Source organism: Lampetra fluviatilis, chromosome 6 (genome assembly GCF_964198595.1).
Source record: "Lampetra fluviatilis chromosome 6, kcLamFluv1.1, whole genome shotgun sequence".
NCBI lineage: Eukaryota > Metazoa > Chordata > Hyperoartia > Petromyzontiformes > Petromyzontidae > Lampetra > Lampetra fluviatilis.
Genome location: NC_136280.1, coordinates 1,146,719 through 1,166,715, shown reverse-complemented (window position 1 = coordinate 1,166,715; position 19,997 = coordinate 1,146,719). Strand labels below are relative to the sequence as shown.

Here is a 19,997-nt window from a genome sequence, read left to right as displayed (position 1 = left end):
TGGCCGTGCGGCTCGCATGTCTGGGGGTGCCGAGCCGCCGGCACCGCTGAAAACGTGGGCTCGAATCCTCGCTCGAGCCGCACAGCCGCAGTGACTGACGTCGAGGTCACGGCTGACTCGTGTCGTGACGGCGCAGACTCTCACCGAGGTCCATGCACTCGCACCGATAGAGCCATAGACTGAGACAGAGAGAAGCAGAGACTCGTGTGGAGACTCGTACACTCCCACAGGGAGCCAGAGACGTGCATGGAGGCCCACAGGCTGCGCTGTGGTAGCTGCGCACGTGGCCTGTAATGCAACAGTGTGGAGCAGCGAGGGTTGGTGGATCACGCACACACACAGCGGTGACACCCATTCCCGGGAGCGTCGGTGTCTCCGTCTCATGGCTTGGCCAGGGTGTGTGAGTACAGCGAGTAGGTTACCGTCCACCTCGACGGATATTGAGCGTTACCCACCCCCCCTCGCACGCGTGGGGGTTTCTCCGGCCGCTCCCGCTGACTCTCACAGTGTAAACAACGCATTCACTGATCGTGCCAAACAGAGGACCGCAGAGCTGGGGAAATTGTTGGCGTCGTTTCTGGCTGGCATCGCGCTCGTTTCTGCGTGGGGTTCCCCGCGCCTCTAAACCATTCTCCCTCCCTCTCTGTCTCTGTCTCCCTCTCTCTGTCTCTGTCTCTCTCTCTCTCCCTCCCTTTGTCTCTGTCTCTCTCTCTCTGTGTCCCTGTCTCTTTCTCTGTCTCTCTTTCTCTGTCTCTCTCTGACTCCCTCTCTCTGTCTCTCTCTCTCGATCTGACGTTGAACGAAGGCTGCCCGTTCCCAATTCTCGATATCAACAACATTCCAGCGGGATGCGCCTGCACCCAGCAACATCACCACTCCCCTCCCTCCCCTCCCCTCCCCTCCCCTCAGCTATCCCCGTTAGCATGGCCGTGGCACGTAAAGTCCGGACCCTCCTGGCTCTCAACCTCCTCATGCTGGCCGCGCTGCTCCTCTTCCTCGTCTACTCGCGCTCCGTGGACCGCACCGAGCCGGCGGTCGTCGAGGCGATGGCCACGGCGGGCGAGGCGGCCTCGAGGGCGGCCGCTGTGGCCGCCCGGGCCCGGCTGACGCGCGCCCGGGGCAAGGCGAAAGCGCGGGCGAGGCGCGCGGGCGAGGCGGGGTTCGACGCGGCGGCGGTGGGGGACCAGGGCGGCAGCGTGGAGGGCAACGCGGGTGGCCAGGGGGCTGTCGGCGGGAGGAGAGGGGACCCCGAGGGGCTCCTCAAGCGGCTGGAGCAGCTGGAGCAGTTGGTGTACCGGAGACTCGGGGGTGAGCCGCCTCCTCCCCCACCCCTCCCAGGCCGCGTCCGACCACCGGTTCGATTCCTGGTTCGATATTGGGACCGCTGCAGGGAGCTCCACGTGGCTCAGGATAAATGGAGCTCAGCTGATGAACACTTCGTAGCACGCTTTCGCGACCAATGTCATCCATAATAGAGGTTTTTGGGGTTAGATCGTGTAAATGTATAAATGTGTCGTTAAACCCGCCACTACCCGACACAGCCAACTAGTAAGGGTTGTCACGTAAACAGAACGTGGCCAATTCGTCACTAGTACAGCACCACTGGTAGTGTGTTGGAGAGCCAAGCCACAACATTTACAATCCGAGAACGACGTTTCGCCAGAAATTACAACCAGCTTCATCAGGCGACAGCCAGAGTTGTGGACAAGTCCACCTGTTTCGTTCCTTACACAGCTGATCGCTGTCTGCCTTGTCACACTGGGTCCACGTGCTCCGTACGGGCGCTGTGCCCGCCAGCGACACGCCGCGTGGCTCCGGGTTGAGGAGGCTACAAACTCCGCCTCGGGGTTGTCCAGTCTCGGCTGATAGCGCATGGCACGTGGAGTCATCATCATCATCGACATCAGCTCACGCAGAGACCCGCATAGAGACTCGCGCACAGATGCCCATCATGCGAGCACAGAGAGAGAAAGAGATCCATGGACCTCACGGAGAGTCCCAGAGACTCGCGCGGAGCCACAGAGGTTGACATGGAGGAGATGATATTTTATTTAAAAAAAAACGTAAATTGTAAAAAAACTAATTATAACGTAAAGATAATGTCATTAAATATGGCAGAGAATGGGGCAACTATGGAATGTCTAGGTGACGGAAAAAAATGTAATAGTCAAACTGTCTTGTTTAAGAATAACTAATAGGGGCAATCAACTAAATAGACAGCGGTATATTACATCACCTACTTTGTTTATGTCGGAATGTGTTGTTGTTGTAGTTGTCGTCTTGCTGTCCGCCCGCCCGCTCTGTCTGTGTGATGCGTCTCTCGCACGATTTGGCTCGACTCGAAGGCTGCCGACCCCTGCCCACAACGCTGATCGATCCCTCCCTCCCTCGCCCCCCCCCCCCACACAGACGGGGGTCGCTTGGGCCCCCCGCTGCTGGCGCCGGGCCCGCAGGGGGGGGCCCCCCGTTGGGAGCGGGGGGGGCCCTCCCCGAGGGCCCCGGGTCACGTGGGGGGGCGGCCCGGGAGGCGGAGGGCCGCGCGTCGCTGCTGCAGCTGCAGCAGGGGCAGCAGGGGGGGCAGCATGGGGGGGATGACGATGAGGAGGAGCTGTACCACAAGTACGGCTACAACGCGCACCGCAGCGACCGCCTGCCGCTCCTGCGGGACATCCCCGACTACAGACCCGGCGGGTGGGTGGGGGGGGCGGGGGGCACGGGGGAGGGGGGGTGAGTTTATATGGGGGAGGTGGTGGGTGGAGGAGGGGGGCGGGGGGCACGGGGGAGGGGTGAGTTTATATGGGGGAGGTGGTGGGTGGAGGAGGGGGGCGGGGGGCACGGGGGAGGGGGGGGTGAGTTTATATGGGGGAGGTGGTGGGTGGAGGAGGGGGGCGGGGGCACGGGGGAGGGGTGAGTTTATATGGGGGAGGTGGTGGGTGGACGAGGGGGGCGGGGGGCACGGGGGAGGGGGGGGTGAGTTTATATGGGGGAGGTGGTGGGTGGAGGAGGGGGGCGGGGGCACGGGGGACGGGGTGAGTTTATATGGGGGAGGTGGTGGGTGGAGGAGGGGAGCGGGGGGCACGGGGGAGGGGGTGAGTTTATATGGGGGAGGTGGTGGGTGGAGGAGGGGGGCGGGGGCACGGGGGACGGGGTGAGTTTATATGGGGGAGGTGGTGGGTGGAGGAGGGGGGCGGGGGGCACGGGGGAGGGGGGGGTGAGTTTATATGGGGGAGGTGGTGGGTGGAGGAAGGGGGCGGGTGGGTGGGGGTGAGTTTATATAGGTGGCGGGCGGGCCGTGGTGGGGGGGTCGAGGTCACGTGGGGGAGGGGGGCTTGCATTAAGGAACGAGAGAAGGGGGGGAGCGGTAGTGCGGTGCGCTACGAACCTGGCGACCCGAGTTCGATTCCTACTCACGGTCAACACCGATTACAGCTGTAGCTGTAGTTACAGCTGTAGCAAAAGCTGTGGAGGTCGGGTGGAGGGTAGAGGGGGAGAGTAGGGGTGGAGGGTAGGGGTGGAGGGTGGAGGGTAGAGAGGGGAGGGGTGGAGGGTAGGGGTGGAGGGTGGAGGGTAGAGAGGGGAGGGTAAGGGTGAAGGGTGGGGGTGGAGGTAGGGGTGGAGGGTGGAGGGTTAGAGAGGGGAGGGGTGGAGGGTAGGGGTGGAGGGTGGAGGGTAGAGAGGGGAGGGTAGGGGTGAAGGGTGGGGGTGGAGGTAGGGGTGGAGGTAGGGGTGGAGGGGTAGGTTGAGGGCGATTTGCGTCACTGCCTCCCACCACGTGGTAGTGAATAAGTCAATTGTTTAATTATTGATGCTGATGATCGCGTCTGCCCACAGCATCATCGCTAACGCCGCCACGTTTCTGATTTGCATATTGCATTATAATGAGTGTGTGTGTGTCACTGTGTGTGTGTGTGTCGCTGTGTGTGTGTGTCACTGTGTGTGTGTCACTGTGTGTGTCACTGTGTGTGTGTGTCACTGTGTGTGTGTCGTGTACGTGAGTGTGGGGAGCGGTAGTGTAGCGGTTAGCGGGAATGGAACCCGGCGACCCGAGTTCGATTCCCGCTCACGGCCAACACCGGTGACGATGATCTGAACCGGTCCTGGGCCTCCCCTAGGTCGACTCAGCCTCAAATGGGTACCTGGTGCGATGTGTAAACATCGCCACTAGGGAGACAAAGGCGACCGGGCGTGGTGCTGGCCACCCACCCCCTCGTGTGCTGTGCCCGCTTTCATAGGTGCTCGCTAACAGCACTTGCCCCAACAGTCTGTTAGGGCTACACGTGGGTTCTTTGTCTTTGTGTGGGCAGTGGTTAGCGCACTGTCCCGAGTTCGATTCCCGCTCAGAAGCAAACACCGGTGACGAATACCTGAACCGGTCGTGGGCCTCCCCTAGGTCGACCCAGCCTTAAACCATCAGTCTCATTGGGCGTGACAAAGGCAGCCAAGCGATGTTGCTGGCTGCAACACCTCAATAGAATAGGTGCTATTCGCCAACAGCACTTGCCCCAAGAGTCTGTCAAGTCTATACGGGTGGTCTTTGTCTTTGTGCACGGACGCGTGGTCGATTGGGGCGCCGCGTGATGAATCGCGTCCCGAGCGAAGCGCTGCAGACTGCAGGAGCGCCACGCGCACCAGAGACAAAGATCCCCCGTGTAGCCTTCACGCAATTTTGGGGCAAGTGCCGTGGGCGAGCATTTATCAATGCCGGAACGGCGCACCGGATGGTTGAGCGGGGGGGGGGGGTGCCCAGCATCACGCCCAGCGATGTTAGCACATCGCAACAGGTACTCATTTAAGGCTGAGTAGACCTAGGAGTGACATAGGACCGGTTGAGATCATCGCCACTGGCGTTGGCCGTGAGTGAGATAGGAAGTCTTGGTCGCCGGGTTCGTAGCGCAGCGCTCACCACTGAACTACCGCTCCCCACACACCACACACACACAGACAAAGATCTCCCGTGTAGCCTTAACAGACTGTTGGGGCAAGTGCTGTTAGCGAGCACCTATGAAGGCCGGAACGGCACACGAGGAGGTGGGTGGCCAATACCTCGCCCGGCCGCCTTTGTCTCCCTAGTGGCGATGTAAACGCACCGTCGCAGGTACTCATTTGAGGCTGAGTCAACCTAGGGGGGGGGGCAAGGACCGGTTTAGATCAACGTCACCGTGAGCGGGAATCAAACTCGGGAGGCCGGGTTCGTAGCGGCAGCACGCTAACCGCTACACCACCGCTCCTCACACACCACAACACACACGCCACACACACACAGACAATGTCATAGTTTCCTTGTCAGCGGATACTCGTGTCGAGATTGAATGCGACTCACGAGGGCGAGGTGGGGGCCCGGGGGGAGAGGAGGAGGCCGAAGGGGGAGGGGGTGTGCGCGCGGGGATGAGGGGAGGGGGTGTGAATGGAGGGAAGCCCTCATAGGACGCGAAGTGACCAGGTCACCTTGCATGACCGGGTGACTTCACGTGACCAGGTCACGTTATGTAACCGGGGGTCATTTCGCACGAGCGGATAATTTCGCGTTAGCAAGTGCGACGAAATGTGTGGCCAATGTTTGGCCTCGCAGCTGTGGTTGGCTTGCCTTGGGGTGGGAACATCGTCGCGCCAGGCGTCGCCAATGCTGCAATGTCACACGCGGCTCGCACACGCTGCACGCGCCCGATGATTGCTAAAACACGTGCGCCGTGAACGTGGCGTGATGTTAACTCCCTCGCCTGCTACGCAGGAGGTCGTGGGTTCGATCCCGACCCTGACGCCTGTTGTATATTTGGAGTTTGCGTGTCTCTATCTCTCTCCGTGGTCGCGTGGATTTTTCTCCGGGTCCCTCCGGTTTCCCCCTCCACATTTCGAATCAACATCAGCGCGAGTGAGAGTCTTTGTCTGCCGCTATACATGTCCACGTGATGAGCCAACTTCGTTGAGCTGTCATTCGTGATAGGCCAGGCCGTGGCCGAAAAATAAGCTTCACAGCTCAGTGGGGGCTTACCTGGTAAAGTAAAATAAACATGTCTAGTTTATTAAGAGGCTGCAAAGACAAGAATGACCCCGTGTAGCATTGGACAGATTGTTGGGACAAGTGAAGTGACCGAGCGAGCGCCTATGAAGACCGCCACGGCGTTTTACGCACCGCGAACTCGCTCGAGACGGAGTCGACCGAGCGGATGCCCAGGACCGGTCCAGATCATCGTGCACTGGTGGTGTTCGTTGGCCGTGAGTGGGCATCGAACTCGGACTGCCGGGGTTTGGGGCGAAGCGTGCTGAAGCGCTGCACACAGCAAGGCCTACGACCGCGGGGTAGATGGCGTGCATATGAACGCGCTCGTTAAAGAGCCACACACACGCGCGCGATCTCTATCGATGTAAAGGACAATATAAATTAGGCGGATGATAACCGACTTGTTCGTGTGGTTTCAAACAGCTGGGCGAGTCTAAGGGGCGGCGGGGGGGGGGGGTAACTCCTGTTAACCCCCCCTCCCCCTATCCCCATCCATTAAAGGCACGCTCGCTAATTGGCTGCTCGGTGATTCTGCGTGCGCGCGCGAATCGCCCGTCTGAGCTGCGCGCCTCTCTCTCCACCACTACCACCATCATCATCCCTCCCATCCACCGCCCCTCCCTCCACATTCTATCCATCCTCTCATCATCTCTGTCTTTCTCCACACCAACCCCACCATCACGTATCCGTCCTTGCCTCTCCCCATCTCTCTCTCTCTCTCCCTTCCTCTATCAACAATGCCCCCCCCTCCCTTTCCCATCTCCCTTACGTCAATTCGATCCTCCCACCTTCAATCCAATTCCCCTCCAACCACCATTGTCAACATCGTTGTCCCTACGACCGTAAACTCCTCCCCCCCCTCGTCCTGCCTACCTCACCCTCCCTCTCCCACACCTCGACATCCCCCCCTCCCTCCCCTCCCTCCCTCCCCTCCCCCTCCCCTCCCTCCCTCAATTCTCCCCCCCCCGCTCCGCTCGCCCCACCCCCTCGGCTCCCTTCCCTCCCCATTCCCTTAATCCCTCCCACCCCCTGCGCCCTTACAAAGACAAAGCGCCCCCCGTAGCCTTAACAGACTGTTGGCCAAGTGCAATAAGCGAGTGGCACCTATGAAGGCCAGCACGGCACCACCGAGGGGGTGAGGGCCCAGCACAACGCCCGACCGCCTTTGTCTCCCCAGTGGCGATGTTTCACTACACACTGCACCAGGTACTCATTTGAGGCTAAGTCGATCTAAGGGAGGCCCAGAACCGGTTCAGATAATCGTCGTCGTCACTGCAGTTGGTGGTCGTGAAGGGCAACAGAACTCGGGTCGCCGGGTCCGTTAGCGCAGCGCGCTCCCTCCCTCCCCCTCCATCCCCCCTCCACCACGTCTCTCCCTCCCCTCCCTCCCTCCCTGCCTCCCCCTCACATGTCTCTCGCTCCCCTCCCTCCCTCCCCCTCCCTCCCTCCCCCTCACACGTCTCTCGCTCTCCTCCCTCCCTCCCCTCCCTCCCCCTCCCTCCCCCTCACATGTCTCTCGCTCTCCTCCCTCCCTCTTCCCTCCCCTCCCTCCCCCTCACATGTCTCTCGCTCCCCTCCCTCCCCTCCCCTCCCTCCCCCTCACATGTCTCTCGCTCCCCTCCCTCCCCTCCCTCCCCCCTCACACGTCTCTCTCCCCCCCCCTCCCTCCCTCCCTGCCTCCCCCTCACATGTCTCTCGCTCCCCTCCCTCCCTCCCCTCCCTTCCTCCCCCTCACGCGTCTCTCGCTCCCCTCCCTCCCCCTCACACGTCTCTCGCTCCCCTCCCTCCCCTCCCTCCCCCCCCCTCACGCGTCTCTCGCTGCCCCCCCCCCTACCCCGGGCAGGTGTAAGGAGCTGCGCTACGCGGCCGACCTGCCGCAGGTCTCCGTGGTGTTCATCTTCGTGAACGAGGCCGCGTCCGTGATCGAGCGCTCCGCGCACAGCGCCGCGCGCCGCACCCCCGCGCATCTCCTGCGGGAAATCATCCTCGTGGACGACGCCCAGCGACGACCGTGAGTGGCGGGGGCTGGGATGGGAGAGACGGGAGGGAGGCGCGTGGGGAGTGGAGGGGTGGAAGGGAAGTAGGAGCGAGGGGTTGTCGGGAGGAAGAGACGGGGAGAGGGCGCTGTAGGGATGGTCGCGGGTTGTCGCGGATGGATGATGCCGGCGAAGATCGCGAGCGATTTTGGGAATATGGTGGGGGAGGGGTGGGAGGGGGGATGTGAGAGATGGGGGGGGTGTCTCGTCCCAGGAGAGGCTGCTGAGGGTGAGTGAGGTCCACGCTGTGGGGGGGGGGGGGGGGTCACATCGCGGCATCTCTCTTGGGGGCTTGCTCCTGGATCGGCCAAACATCCCGGCACAGCGGGGGCACCTCTTGAATACGTGAATTGATCATGCCCTGACCGACGGAGGTTATTGAGAATTTGATGATCGGTTGATTTTTTAAATCAACAATCAGTAATGCTTGAATTAATTGACCGTTAACGATGATTGTAGACGAATGTTACTTATTGTAAAAGAAAAATCGACTCGTGATTAATATATGGCCTCGTGGACGATGATTAATTTCCCAGTCACCTTCGTAATGAGCAGGCCACTCACTCCACGTGACCAGCTCGAGTTGCGGACCTGGTCTCCCTTGCAGGATCGGGTTGTCTTGCATGGCGATGTTGGTGCTCATCATGACGATGTTGATGCTCATCATGACGATGTTGATGGTGATCATGACGATGTTGATAGTGATCATGACGATGTTGATGGTGATCATGACGATGTTGATGGCGATCATGACGATGTTGATGGCGATCATGACGATGTTGATGGTGATCATGACGATGTTGATGCTGATCATGACGATGTTGATGTTGATCATGACGATGTTGATGGCGATCATGACGATGTTGATGGTGATCATGACGATGTTGATGCTCATCATGACGATGTTGATGCTGATCATGACGATGTTGATAGTGATCATGACGATGTTGATGCTGATCATGACGATGTTGATAGTGATCATGACGATGTTGATGCTCATCATGACGATGTTGATGGTGATCATGACGATGTTGATGCTGATCAAGACGATGTTGATGCTGATCATGACGATGTTGATGTTGATCATGACGATGTTGATGGCGATCATGACGATGTTGATGGTGATCATGACGATGTTGATGCTCATCATGACGATGTTGATGCTGATCATGACGATGTTGATAGTGATCATGACGATGTTGATGCTGATCATGACGATGTTGATGGTGATAATGACGATGTTGATAGTGATCATGACGATGTTGATGCTGATCATGACGATGTTGATGGTGATCATGACGATGTTGATGCTGATCATGACGATGTTGATAGTGATCATGACGATGTTGATGCTGATCATGACGATGTTGATGGTGATCATGACGATGTTGATGCTGATCATGACGATGTTGATACTGATCATGACGATGTTGATGGCGATCATGACGATGTTGATGGTGATCATGACGATGTTGATGCCGATCGTGACGATGTTGATGCCGATCGTGACGATGTTGATGCTGATCATGACGATGTTGATGGCGATCATGACGATGTTGATGGTGATCATGACGATGTTGGTGCTGATCGTGACGATGTTGATGCCGATCGTGACGAGGAGGCGCTGTGCCCTCCCTTCTCCGCCCCTCCAGCCGACCTGAAGGCCCCCCTGGAGGGGCGTCTGAGGGGGTCGCTGGGCCCCCTCGTTCGCTTCGTGCGCAACTCCAAGAGGGAGGGCCTCATCCGCGCGCGCATTGCCGGGTGGCGCGAGGCCACGGCGCCCGTGGTGGCGTTCTTCGATGCGCACGTGGAGTTCGAGGAGGGGTGGTGAGACACGCGGGGGGGGGGGGGGGGGGGGGGGGGGCACGCGGTGGCACCGCCAGGGACACGGTCGCAGGCAGCGGCAGCAGCAGCAACCGCCAATAGCCACTGTTGATGGTCACGGTGGTTGATGTTGTTGGTGGTGGTGTTGGTGGTGACGATCATGATATCAGTAGGGATAACGACGTCGGTAGTGACGATGATGATGGTGATGATGAATTTGGTGATGATGTTGTTGATGATGACGATGATGTTGAAAACGATGCTGATTTAGATGATGACGAGGATGTTGATGATTACGATGAAGTTGTTGATGATGAAGTTGTTGATGATGATGACAACGATGAAGTTGATGATAATGTTGAGGATGATGTTGATGATAATGTTGATGATGTTGATGATGATAATGTTGATGATAATGTTGATGAAGTTGATGATGATAATGTTGATGATGTTGATGATAATGTTGATGATGATGTTGATGATAATGTCGATGATGTTGATGATGATAATGTTGATGATGTTGATGAAGACGACAATGACGACGATGACGTCTTGGTCCCGTCGTGAGCAGGGCCGAGCCGGCGCTGGCGCGGATCCGCGAGGACCGCTCCCGCGTGGTGCTCCCCGCCATCGACAACATCCGTCACGGCTCGTTCGAGGTGCAGCGCTACCACGACTCGGCCCACGGCTACAACTGGGAGCTCTGGTGCATGTACATCGCCCCGCCGCGCGCGTGGGTCCAGCGCGGCAACAAGACGGCACCCATCAGGTGTCCCCCCACTCCTCGTCATCGTCACCACCACCATCACCACCACCATCACCACCACCGCTATAACCATCTTCATCTTCACCACCACCACTATCATCATCAACAACACCATCACCACCACCATAACCATCATCATCACCACCATCATCACCACCACCATCATCACCACCACCATTATCATCATCACCACCATCATCACTACCACCATTATTACCACCAGAACCACCATCATCACCACCACCATCATCACCACCATAATCATCATAATCACCACCATCATCATAATCACTACCGCCATCATCATCATATTCACCATCATCCTCAACACCATTATCGTAATCATCAGCACCACTATAACCACCATAATTATCATTATCATCACCACCACCATGATCACCACCATAATCATCATCATCACCACCACCACCAATGATTGGCGCACGGCGCTAATGATGATGCCGATGACGTGGTCGGTAGCCTTAGCAATGATGCCGATTCTGCCGATGCGGCAGTTTGACGGCGATGATCACGGCGACAGCAATGAGAGCGATGACAGCGATGAGAGCGATGACAGCGATGAGAGCGATGAGAGCGATGAGAGCGATGATGCTCAATGACGATGCCGATGCTGTCTTAGTTGTAGTGCCGATGACGCCATTGACGATGCCGCCGCCGCTGCTGCCGCCGCCGCCGCTAGCGCCGAGTCAGCGTGCCCTTGCGTGTGAATCGAAGCGCGAGGAGCGCCGAGTGCGAGGGGCCCCTTGGGAGTCCGCGCGTCTCCTCGCATCGCATCCACCTCCCAACGACGGTCACGTGACGCGCGCTGCTGCCCCCCCCTCCCCCCATGAGGGTCACGTACAGAATGAACCCCTTTGGGGGGGTGGGGGGGGGGTCGCAGGGTGGAACTAAATGATTTAACCCCCTTTGGGGAGTGGAGGGATGAATGATTAAATCTATTGCTGGGTAAGGGTGGATGTTTGATTGAACGACTCGAGCGGGTGGTGAGAATGAATGATGGAGTCTCCTGTAAAGCTCCCAGGGGGGGCGGCGGTGGTGGGATGGGGGGGGGGTGAATGATTGTGAGCGATTGAATCACGTGAATCGTTCAGCTGAAATGCTCCCGCACTGAAACCCAGCCACACTCTTGCTGATGAGGCGGCTCAGAGAAGTCAAAATTCGGTCAAAGCTTTGCTCGATTGGCAACACTCATTCACTAGGGGAGGGGGGGGGGTAGCGCGCCATTGCCGTTTGTGGCATTGTGACGGAACAGACCCTGGGCTGTTTCACCACATACGGCCATCTCTACCCTCCGGCAAAGCACGACCCCAAGTCTCCCGTGCGACCTTTCTGACATTTAGTTTTTGTTTTGTTTCCTATAAACACAACATTCGGGGCACAGGCTCAAAACGTCCAAGCGACCAGCAGACACGCGGCCACGTGAGAAGCTGCCGCGGACAAGATCCCACCTCGTCCCTCGTGAGGTCTCTTCGCCTCTTCGCTCAGATGCCGGCGATCCAACGGGGGGACTGCTGATGGATGCCGACATCTGCAAATCTTTAGACCAAAACACCTCCAAGGCAGGAAGCCGAATCGCGGAGCCGTCGGCCGTTAGATTCAACATCTGGATTCAGCGCCGATGCGCAGCCTCCACATTGATAGGCCACGAAACGCCCCCGCGTTGCAAAAACGGCGGTCAAAATAAAATAATACGTAGGTTGTACCCTTTTTGGCCATGATAAAACCGTTGTGTTAAGATGTTAAAACACCAAACTGAAACCTTTTGCAAGGAATCACGTCACTGCATTAACCACATCTACTTGTGGTGAGCATGCCCTGGTAGTGGTTGCATTGTCTTTGCCATTGTTAAAGACAATGCAACCACTACCAGAGAATGATTTTTGCTTGTAAAAGTTTTCATTTTGGTGTTTTAACATCTTAACGCAAATATTCCATTGCCAGAAAGGGTAAAACCTATTCTTATATTTTGATGCTGGCAAAGGGAGGTCCCATGATGAAACGGCAAATCAAGTTGAACGAGTTGTGTCCCGAAATACAGAAGCATGTCGGAAGGCTCCCGGATCTAAATGTCAGATGTGTTCAAGCTTTGTCTCGCATCCTCAACGTCTGAGATCGCCCGCAGGAACATTTACGCTCGCTCAGAATCTTTTTTCTCCTTCATGCCGGAGGAATCCGATGAGCTATGAAGATCTTTTTCAAAGAATGTCCACAAGGACATCCGTGACCGTCCTCCAACATTCATGAGCACATCAAGTCAAACTGGAGTTCTCCCCGTTTGCGCCCCCGTGTCCCCACGTCCCCCCCCTCCCCTTCCCGCCCAGGACCCCCGCGATGATCGGCTGCTCGTTCGTCGTTCACCGCGAGTACTTTGGAGAGATTGGGCTCTTCGACCCGGGCATGGACGTCTACGGCGGAGAGAACGTGGAGCTGGGATTCAGGGTGAGTGCCAGCGCCGGCCCTCGGCTTGGGGCCCTGGCCGCGTTGGGGCCCCTGGCCGCGTTGGGGCCCAGCACTACCAAAGGTCCCCTTTGCTCTCCCCGCCCCCCCCCAAGTTCACTCTGTTCCTTCGCGGCGAATCACTGTCACGATGCTCCCCACCGCACACAACGGCTCTGCTGCCCTCCCCCATCCAAGACGAGCCGGAGCACGCGACCTGACCGCACGGGTACCACTTCGGTTGTGCTCGGTGGTGCGGCCATCGAGTGTGGTGGTGCAGGCGGTCGACCGGTGCGGTGTGCAGACATCGCCACTGGGGAGACAAAGGCGGCCGGGTTGTGGTGCTGACCACCCAACCCCTCGTGTGTCGTGCCGGCCTTCATGGGTTCTCGCTAACAACACTTGCCCCAACTACAAGTACTTTATTGAGCCCTTTAGATAATCCACTGCTGGATGAGGGCCTCCATTACCGCGGCGGGAGCGAGGTTTGAGTTAAATGGTAGAGTGAGTGAGTGGGTAGGTGGGTGAGTGAGTGAGTGGGTAGGTGAGTGATTGAGTAGGTGGGTGAGTGAGTGGGTAGGTGGGTGAGTGAGTGAGTGGGTAGGTGAGTGAGTAGTTGGGCGAGTGAGTGCGTGGGTAGGTGGTGAGTGAGTCGGTAGGTGGGTGAGTGAGTGGGTAGGTGGGTGAGTGAGTGGGTAGGTGGGTGAGTGAGTGGGTAGGTGAGTGGTTGGGTAGGTGGGTGAATGAGTGAGTGAGTGAGTGAGTGGGTAGGTGGTTGAGTGAGTGGGTAGGTGGGTGAGTGAGTGGGTAGGTGGGTGAGTGAGTGGGTAGGTGGGTGAGTGAGTGGGTAGGTGGTTGAGTGAGTGGGTAGGTGGGTGAGTGAGTGGGTAGGTGGGTGAGTGAGTGGGTAGGTGAGTGGTTGGGTAGGTGGGTGAGTGAGTGAGCGGGTAGGTGGGTGAGTGAGTGGGTAGGTGGTTGAGTGAGTGGGTAGGTGGGTGAGTGAGTGGGTAGGTGGGTGAGTGAGTGGGTAGGTGAGTGGTTGGGTAGGTGGGTGAGTGAGTGAGTGGGTAGGTGGGTGAGTGAGTGGGTAGGTGGGTGAGTGAGTGGGTAGGTGGGTGAGTGAGTGGGTAGGTTGGTGAGTGAGTGAGTGGGTAGGTGGGTGAGTGAGTGGGTAGGTGGGTGAGTGAGTGGGTAGGTAGGTGAGTGAGTGAGTGGGTAGCTTTGTATTTGGTGGAGGCAACGCAACTGCGCCAGAGCCCACGGGGCCGAAGAGGCGCAGGCGCCAGGCGAGGAAGTGGAGGGCCAGGGGGGTGGTGACCGAGAAGGCGACACACTTAAAGGAAGTCGACCTAAGGGAGGCCCAGGACCGATTCAGATGAATCGTCACTGGTGTTGGCCGTGAGCTGGGGAATCGACTCGGGACAAACTCTGGTCGCCGGGTTCGTAGCGCAGTGCGCTAACCGCTGCGCCACAGCTCCCCACATATGCGCAAACACAGACATGCGGGGCTACACCTTGACATGCTTCTGTACAGATCGCATGCTACCAGTGCTGCTCTGTCCACGACCTTTCAGAAGGGCCAAGCAATGTGCTGTGGGAAGAAGCCGGAGAACCGGGAGAAAACTCATCACCAATAGCGGGGAACGCTCGGGTTCCAGAGCCCACTTGCTGTACTGCCCGCCTCCTGGCCACGTCACGGTCCAGCGCCGGGAGGGACTTCCACAAATCTCTTGGCGATCCAAACCAAACCAAACCCGTTCGCGCGATCCTCACGTGAAACTCCCCGCGACCGCGCTGTTAGATCGCGCGCGCGCAACAACAGCAGAAAACAACACGGACAATCATCATAAATACTGCGCTCAGAACAATCGATTCTCAAATCGATGTTCGACTGGAGCGACGCTGGCCGGGAGCGCAGTGGTTAACGGCGGAGCGGAGCCGCGCGCCCCGGAGGAGGAGTCGCGGAGCCGTGCGGACGCGCGCTCAATTACAAGCGGGCCGACCGACTTACTGCGGATGGAGAGACAGCGCCCCCCTCCCCCCATAGCCCCCCCTTCCCCCTATAGCCCCCCCTTCCCCCCATAGCCCCCCACCCCTTAGCCCCCTTCCCTCCATTGCCCCTCCCCCCCGTCATCCCCTCCCCTAGCACTCCAACCACCCATACTCCATCCTGCTCCAATCTCCTACCCTCCGGCACCCCCCTACCTCTCTCCTCCACCACCCCCCTCCTTCCCTACCGATCGCCTCCCCCCTCTCCTCCTCCACCACCCCCCTCCTTCCCCTGTACCCCCCCCTCCCTCTCCCCAACTAGCCCCGGCCCCCACCCCGTCCACACGCACGCAGATTCTCTGGCCCAAACCAGAATTAATTATCTCCAAAATATTGATCGCACATTTGTTGGATCTTTTTTGTTGAATTTCTCAAAATCTTCCTCGTGCGGCGGAGGTGGAAATGAGCTTCCAGCGAGACCCCAAGACCACAGCCGCACACGCAGATTCTGCGTGCGTAGTAATCGTCGTCGTCGTCGTCACTTTATCACAGAATACGAAAAACTCACACTCGTCAATTAGCACTGCCCACACAATTATAACACAGGCGGCGTTTCAGGCAATCACCCTTCTTCATGGCCATGTCGCTCTTACGAAGAAGGATCAGTGCGCGCGTACGCAACTACCACGCGATTTAAGGGGCCATTGCCCGAAACGTCGCCGATTATAACAACCCACCGCCATTCGCCACTAAGTGGCGGTGACGTCACCACGGCGCTTGTGCCAGGCCAATGTGCACCTTAAGGCCACACACACACTCACAGTGTTACTACTGACGAACACGTTGAGAGTTTGTTGTTGTTGTCTGTTGTTGTCGTCTGTGCTTGTGCACCACTGCCAACGCAGCAGCAGCATCAGCAGCATCAGCAGCATCACCAACATCACAAACCCGAGCGGCGCGAGTTCACCCCGTGGACCCTCGCCGCACAAATGTTGACGTTCTCCCTGCGGGTGGCGGCACAAACCACCACCCCCGACGAGACGTAGGTGGGGGGTGATGAGGCGAAGTGGCATCTAGAGTGACAGACAACGAGGATCGGTTATTTTCCTTACAGCCTCTAACATTGTTGGGGCAAGTGCTGTGAGCGAGTAGCACCGATGCAGACCGGAGCCGCACACGAGTGGGTAGACGGCCAGCACCATGCCCGGCCGCCTTTGTCTCCCTTGCGGCGACGTTTAACACCGGCGCACCCAGGACCCGTTCAGATAATCGTCGCCAATTTAAGGCCGTGAGCGGGAATCGAACTCGGGGTCGGCTCGGGGTCGCAGCATAGTGCGCTAACCGCCGCGCCACCATTCCACCCACACGCGCGCACGTGTGGGTGAAACCGACAGCACCATCATCACGACCCCACCGCGACCCCACCGCGACCCCACCACGATCCCGAGAGGGACAAAGTCATGCCGCGTGCGTCCGACAACGCCGCCGCCGCAACCACCACCAACGCGGTGGGATTTCGCTCTCGTGAAACGGGGTGGGAGAATGATTTCCCATCCCAATTACCCAATTACAGCCCTCATTGGGTCGGAAACGCGGCGACCTTGTAAAGCCCGCTTTCCTCATGACACCACTGATTTGCCCGAGTCTTTAACGAGAGTTAAACGCACTCACGAAATCGCGGGACTGCCCCGGTATTGACTCGAAGGCGAACAACATTTTACACTTGCGCAGATTACCGTAGCCGATAATGATGATGGCGTGGGGAGCGGCGGCGCAGCGGTCAAAGCAAACCGTGGCGTGGACCCTCTGCCACCCGAGTTCGATTCCTGATTGCGAAGCGCGGGACACGTGGAGGTCGAGCAGGCCGGAGGGCGGCGGCTTTACCGAGACCGGCATTGGAGAGGCGGCCTCAGGGGTGGCCGGCAAGGGGAAGGCCTCTTAAGCCAGGACAAATGCAGGGCGCTTCAAAACAATGTTTGAACACTTCTGAGAATTTGCAACAATACGCCAAACGATTACTTTGTGTTGAAGCCAGAGGCGGGGGGGTGAAGACTGAGAGCGCATCTTGGAAATCTGATTAACTCGAGACTGCAAGAAGACGATGATGACGACGATGTCGCTGCGTGGTCCTCCCCCTGGGCGTGTGCGTGGCGCAGGTGTGGCAGTGCGGCGGCAGCATGGAGGTGCTGCCGTGCTCTCGCGTGGCGCACATCGAGAGGCGCAGCAAGCCGTACGTGCGCGACCTCGAGTTCTACATGAAGCGCAACGCGCTCCGAGCCGCCGAGGTGTGGATGGACGAGTTCAAGAGCCACGTGTACATGGCCTGGAACATCCCCATGAGCGTGAGTCGCTCAAACAGAGACCCGCAGGGGAGGGGCAACGTCAAATATCTCCGTTGGCTCTTCACGGGCCGTGGCGGCGGTGGTGGTGGTGGCGATGCTGCTGCTGCTGCTGCTGCTACACGTGGTCGACTGTAACCCAGCACTGGAGAGGCAGCGGCAGCAGCAGCAGCGGCGTGGGTTGGCGGATCACCGCACTGATGTCGTCAAACTCCCTTCCCCCGCCCCGAGGCGTGGGGCCTTCTCCGGGCGCTCCGGTTTCACCCCGCACTCATAATTAATGTGGCAGCATCCTCCTGCACAAGAGTCATACGACTCACCTGTGGCTTTCCTGGATAAATGAGTAATGAGCAACACAAATATATCACGATAAATTATAGCTCTTCGCAAGGGTGGCCTGGGCTACATCGAGTAATCTTCAAGTCACGATCGTAAGTGCAGTACAACATTGCATGCTCCGCTTCACATCGGTTTGTGGGGGTGCATGAGAGGACCGTCGGGGGCTGTAGATCGTGGTCTCTGCGTCTGTCTCGGGGTCAGCGTCTCTCTGTGTCTACACATGGTCTCTGCGTTTGTCTCGGGGTCAGCGTCTCTCCGTGTCGTCTCACCGGCCCCCAATACCCCCTCCACCACGCCCTTCCCCTCATTTGCATAGACCCCCCCCCCCCCCCCACGGTGAGCACGTCACGTGCGCCCCCCACCCCCTGACACGTGCCTCCATCACGCTCCGCCATGTGGCCGCCGTTGAGGGATTTTGTTGTTGTTGCCGCAGTCGCGTTTGGCTGCGAGCGTCTTCCCGCAACGATGAGGATAAAATAAACAAACACCAGCGGCGGCAGCAGCGGTGTGCGAGTGGGAGGCGCGGCACCGCCGTGACGTCACTGAACTCCTCGTCCTGCACGGCCTGTCCCGCTGTGCACATGCCCCCCACATGCCCCCCACATGCATCCCTCTCCTGCGCCTTTCGCTCTCTCCGTCTCTTAACCCTTCCTGCTCCGCTCTCTCATCTGGCTCACTCCGTGCCTCCCTCTCTGGCGCTCTTCCTACCTTCCACCGTGCCACCCGCCCATCTCTTTCCCGGATTATTGTCCTCCCCGACCTCCCTGCGACCCTCTCTGCCTCCCTCTCCTCCACCTATCAATTAGCCCGCTCACTGCCACCCTCTTCTCCTCTCGATCTCCCCAGCCGCTCTCCCACCCCATCTCTCTCGAAACATCCTCGCCTCTCTCACCCTCTCTCACCCGTGTGTTCCCCTCTCACGCTCTCCCGGCATCTCCCCCTGGCTCTCTCCAACCCTCTGTCCCACTCTCCTCCCTTCTCACCTGCCTCCCTGTGCCTCCCCCTCCTCCGCTTCCCCCCCCCCCCACATCAGAACCCCGGCATTGACATCGGCGACATCACGGAGCGAGTGGCCCTGCGCGAGCGGCTCCAGTGCAAGAGTTTCGAGTGGTACCTGGACAACGTGTACCCCGAGATGCGGCGCTACAACAACACGCTCGCCTACGGCGAGGTGCGTGCCCACCACCGCCCACCCATACCTCGCCTTCGATGGGCTACATTTTATAATACAGGGGTGCGCTTCAAAAAGAAATGTTGACACTTCTGAGAAATTGCAACAATACCACGAGAAGTGTTGTGCTTCCGGGCTCTGGAGACCACCTGGAGAAGATTTCGGGCGTCCGTTGACAATGATGGCGAAAGAGTGGAGACTCTGACTTTTTGAAGCTTATTAACATTACATTTGTTGTCATGTTACAGTGTATTCGTGATTTTTCCATTAAAAACGATAGTCCCATATAAGTGTTAACATTTTTTAAAGAGTTATCCCAATTGCGCTATCGCCCTCGTCGGCGTCGCCAGTCGCGGCTCAAATACAAGTCGAGCCGTTTTACTCGCCGCACACGCCGGATGATCGCGACACGCGTCCCACGCGACGCAGAGAGCGCCGAATCAAATTGAGATGCAAAATAACAAAGACGACGTCGCGCCTACTACCACCTGCCCGCACTTGTCTCTCCACGTAAAACAAAACTCAAATTACACATCTCATCGGCCACACGGCCTTCTGGGAGTTATTTGTATTTCAACAGCATTGCTTCAATAAAAGCAAACACCGGACCCGTTGCAACTTTCAGTGTCTCATCAGCAGACTAATGATTATTTCGCGGTACAAATGAAGATGGAGGTCTTTGTGTGTGTGTGTGCACGCGGGTCCCAAGTGACGTAGAGGGCCGGTTAAAATTAATTGGATTGCAGGGAACTGCTCAAAGTCAATTTAAACTCTTTTCTGATTAACAAACCTTCTCAAACCTGTGGGGGCATGGCAGCCCGGGACACGCCTCAGCTGATGCGTGCGTGGCCCTCAAGAGGAGAGCCGCTCGATGTCTGGATTGGAAGTGGCATGAGCATCATGGCCGAACGTCAAGAACGACGAAGGGAGTGGCGGTCAAGGAATGGGACGCGTCCGAGAGGACGCCCATCGCGGAGATGGAGCGAGAATAACAATTGAGACTTGTAGCGCGCCGCACAGGATTCGCTCGCTCTCGAAGCGGGGAATGCAGCAGCCACTCAGTGTGCTGGCATCAACT

General features: G+C 58.1%; 1 protein-coding gene across 1 annotated transcript in view; it reads left to right on the top strand.

The window, feature by feature from the left end:
* Positions 1-19,997, top strand: part of LOC144932997 (polypeptide N-acetylgalactosaminyltransferase 9-like) — a 37,666-nt gene that overhangs the window by 1,907 nt on the left and 15,762 nt on the right. The window contains 10 exon segments of the mRNA XM_078857419.1: positions 910-1,308; positions 2,410-2,433; positions 2,436-2,691; positions 7,842-7,998; positions 8,000-8,009; positions 9,687-9,861; positions 10,430-10,627; positions 12,967-13,084; positions 17,227-17,412; positions 18,782-18,919. Coding sequence (XP_078713545.1) covers positions 924-1,308; positions 2,410-2,433; positions 2,436-2,691; positions 7,842-7,998; positions 8,000-8,009; positions 9,687-9,861; positions 10,430-10,627; positions 12,967-13,084; positions 17,227-17,412; positions 18,782-18,919 — 1,647 coding nt within the window. The 5' untranslated portion in view covers positions 910-923.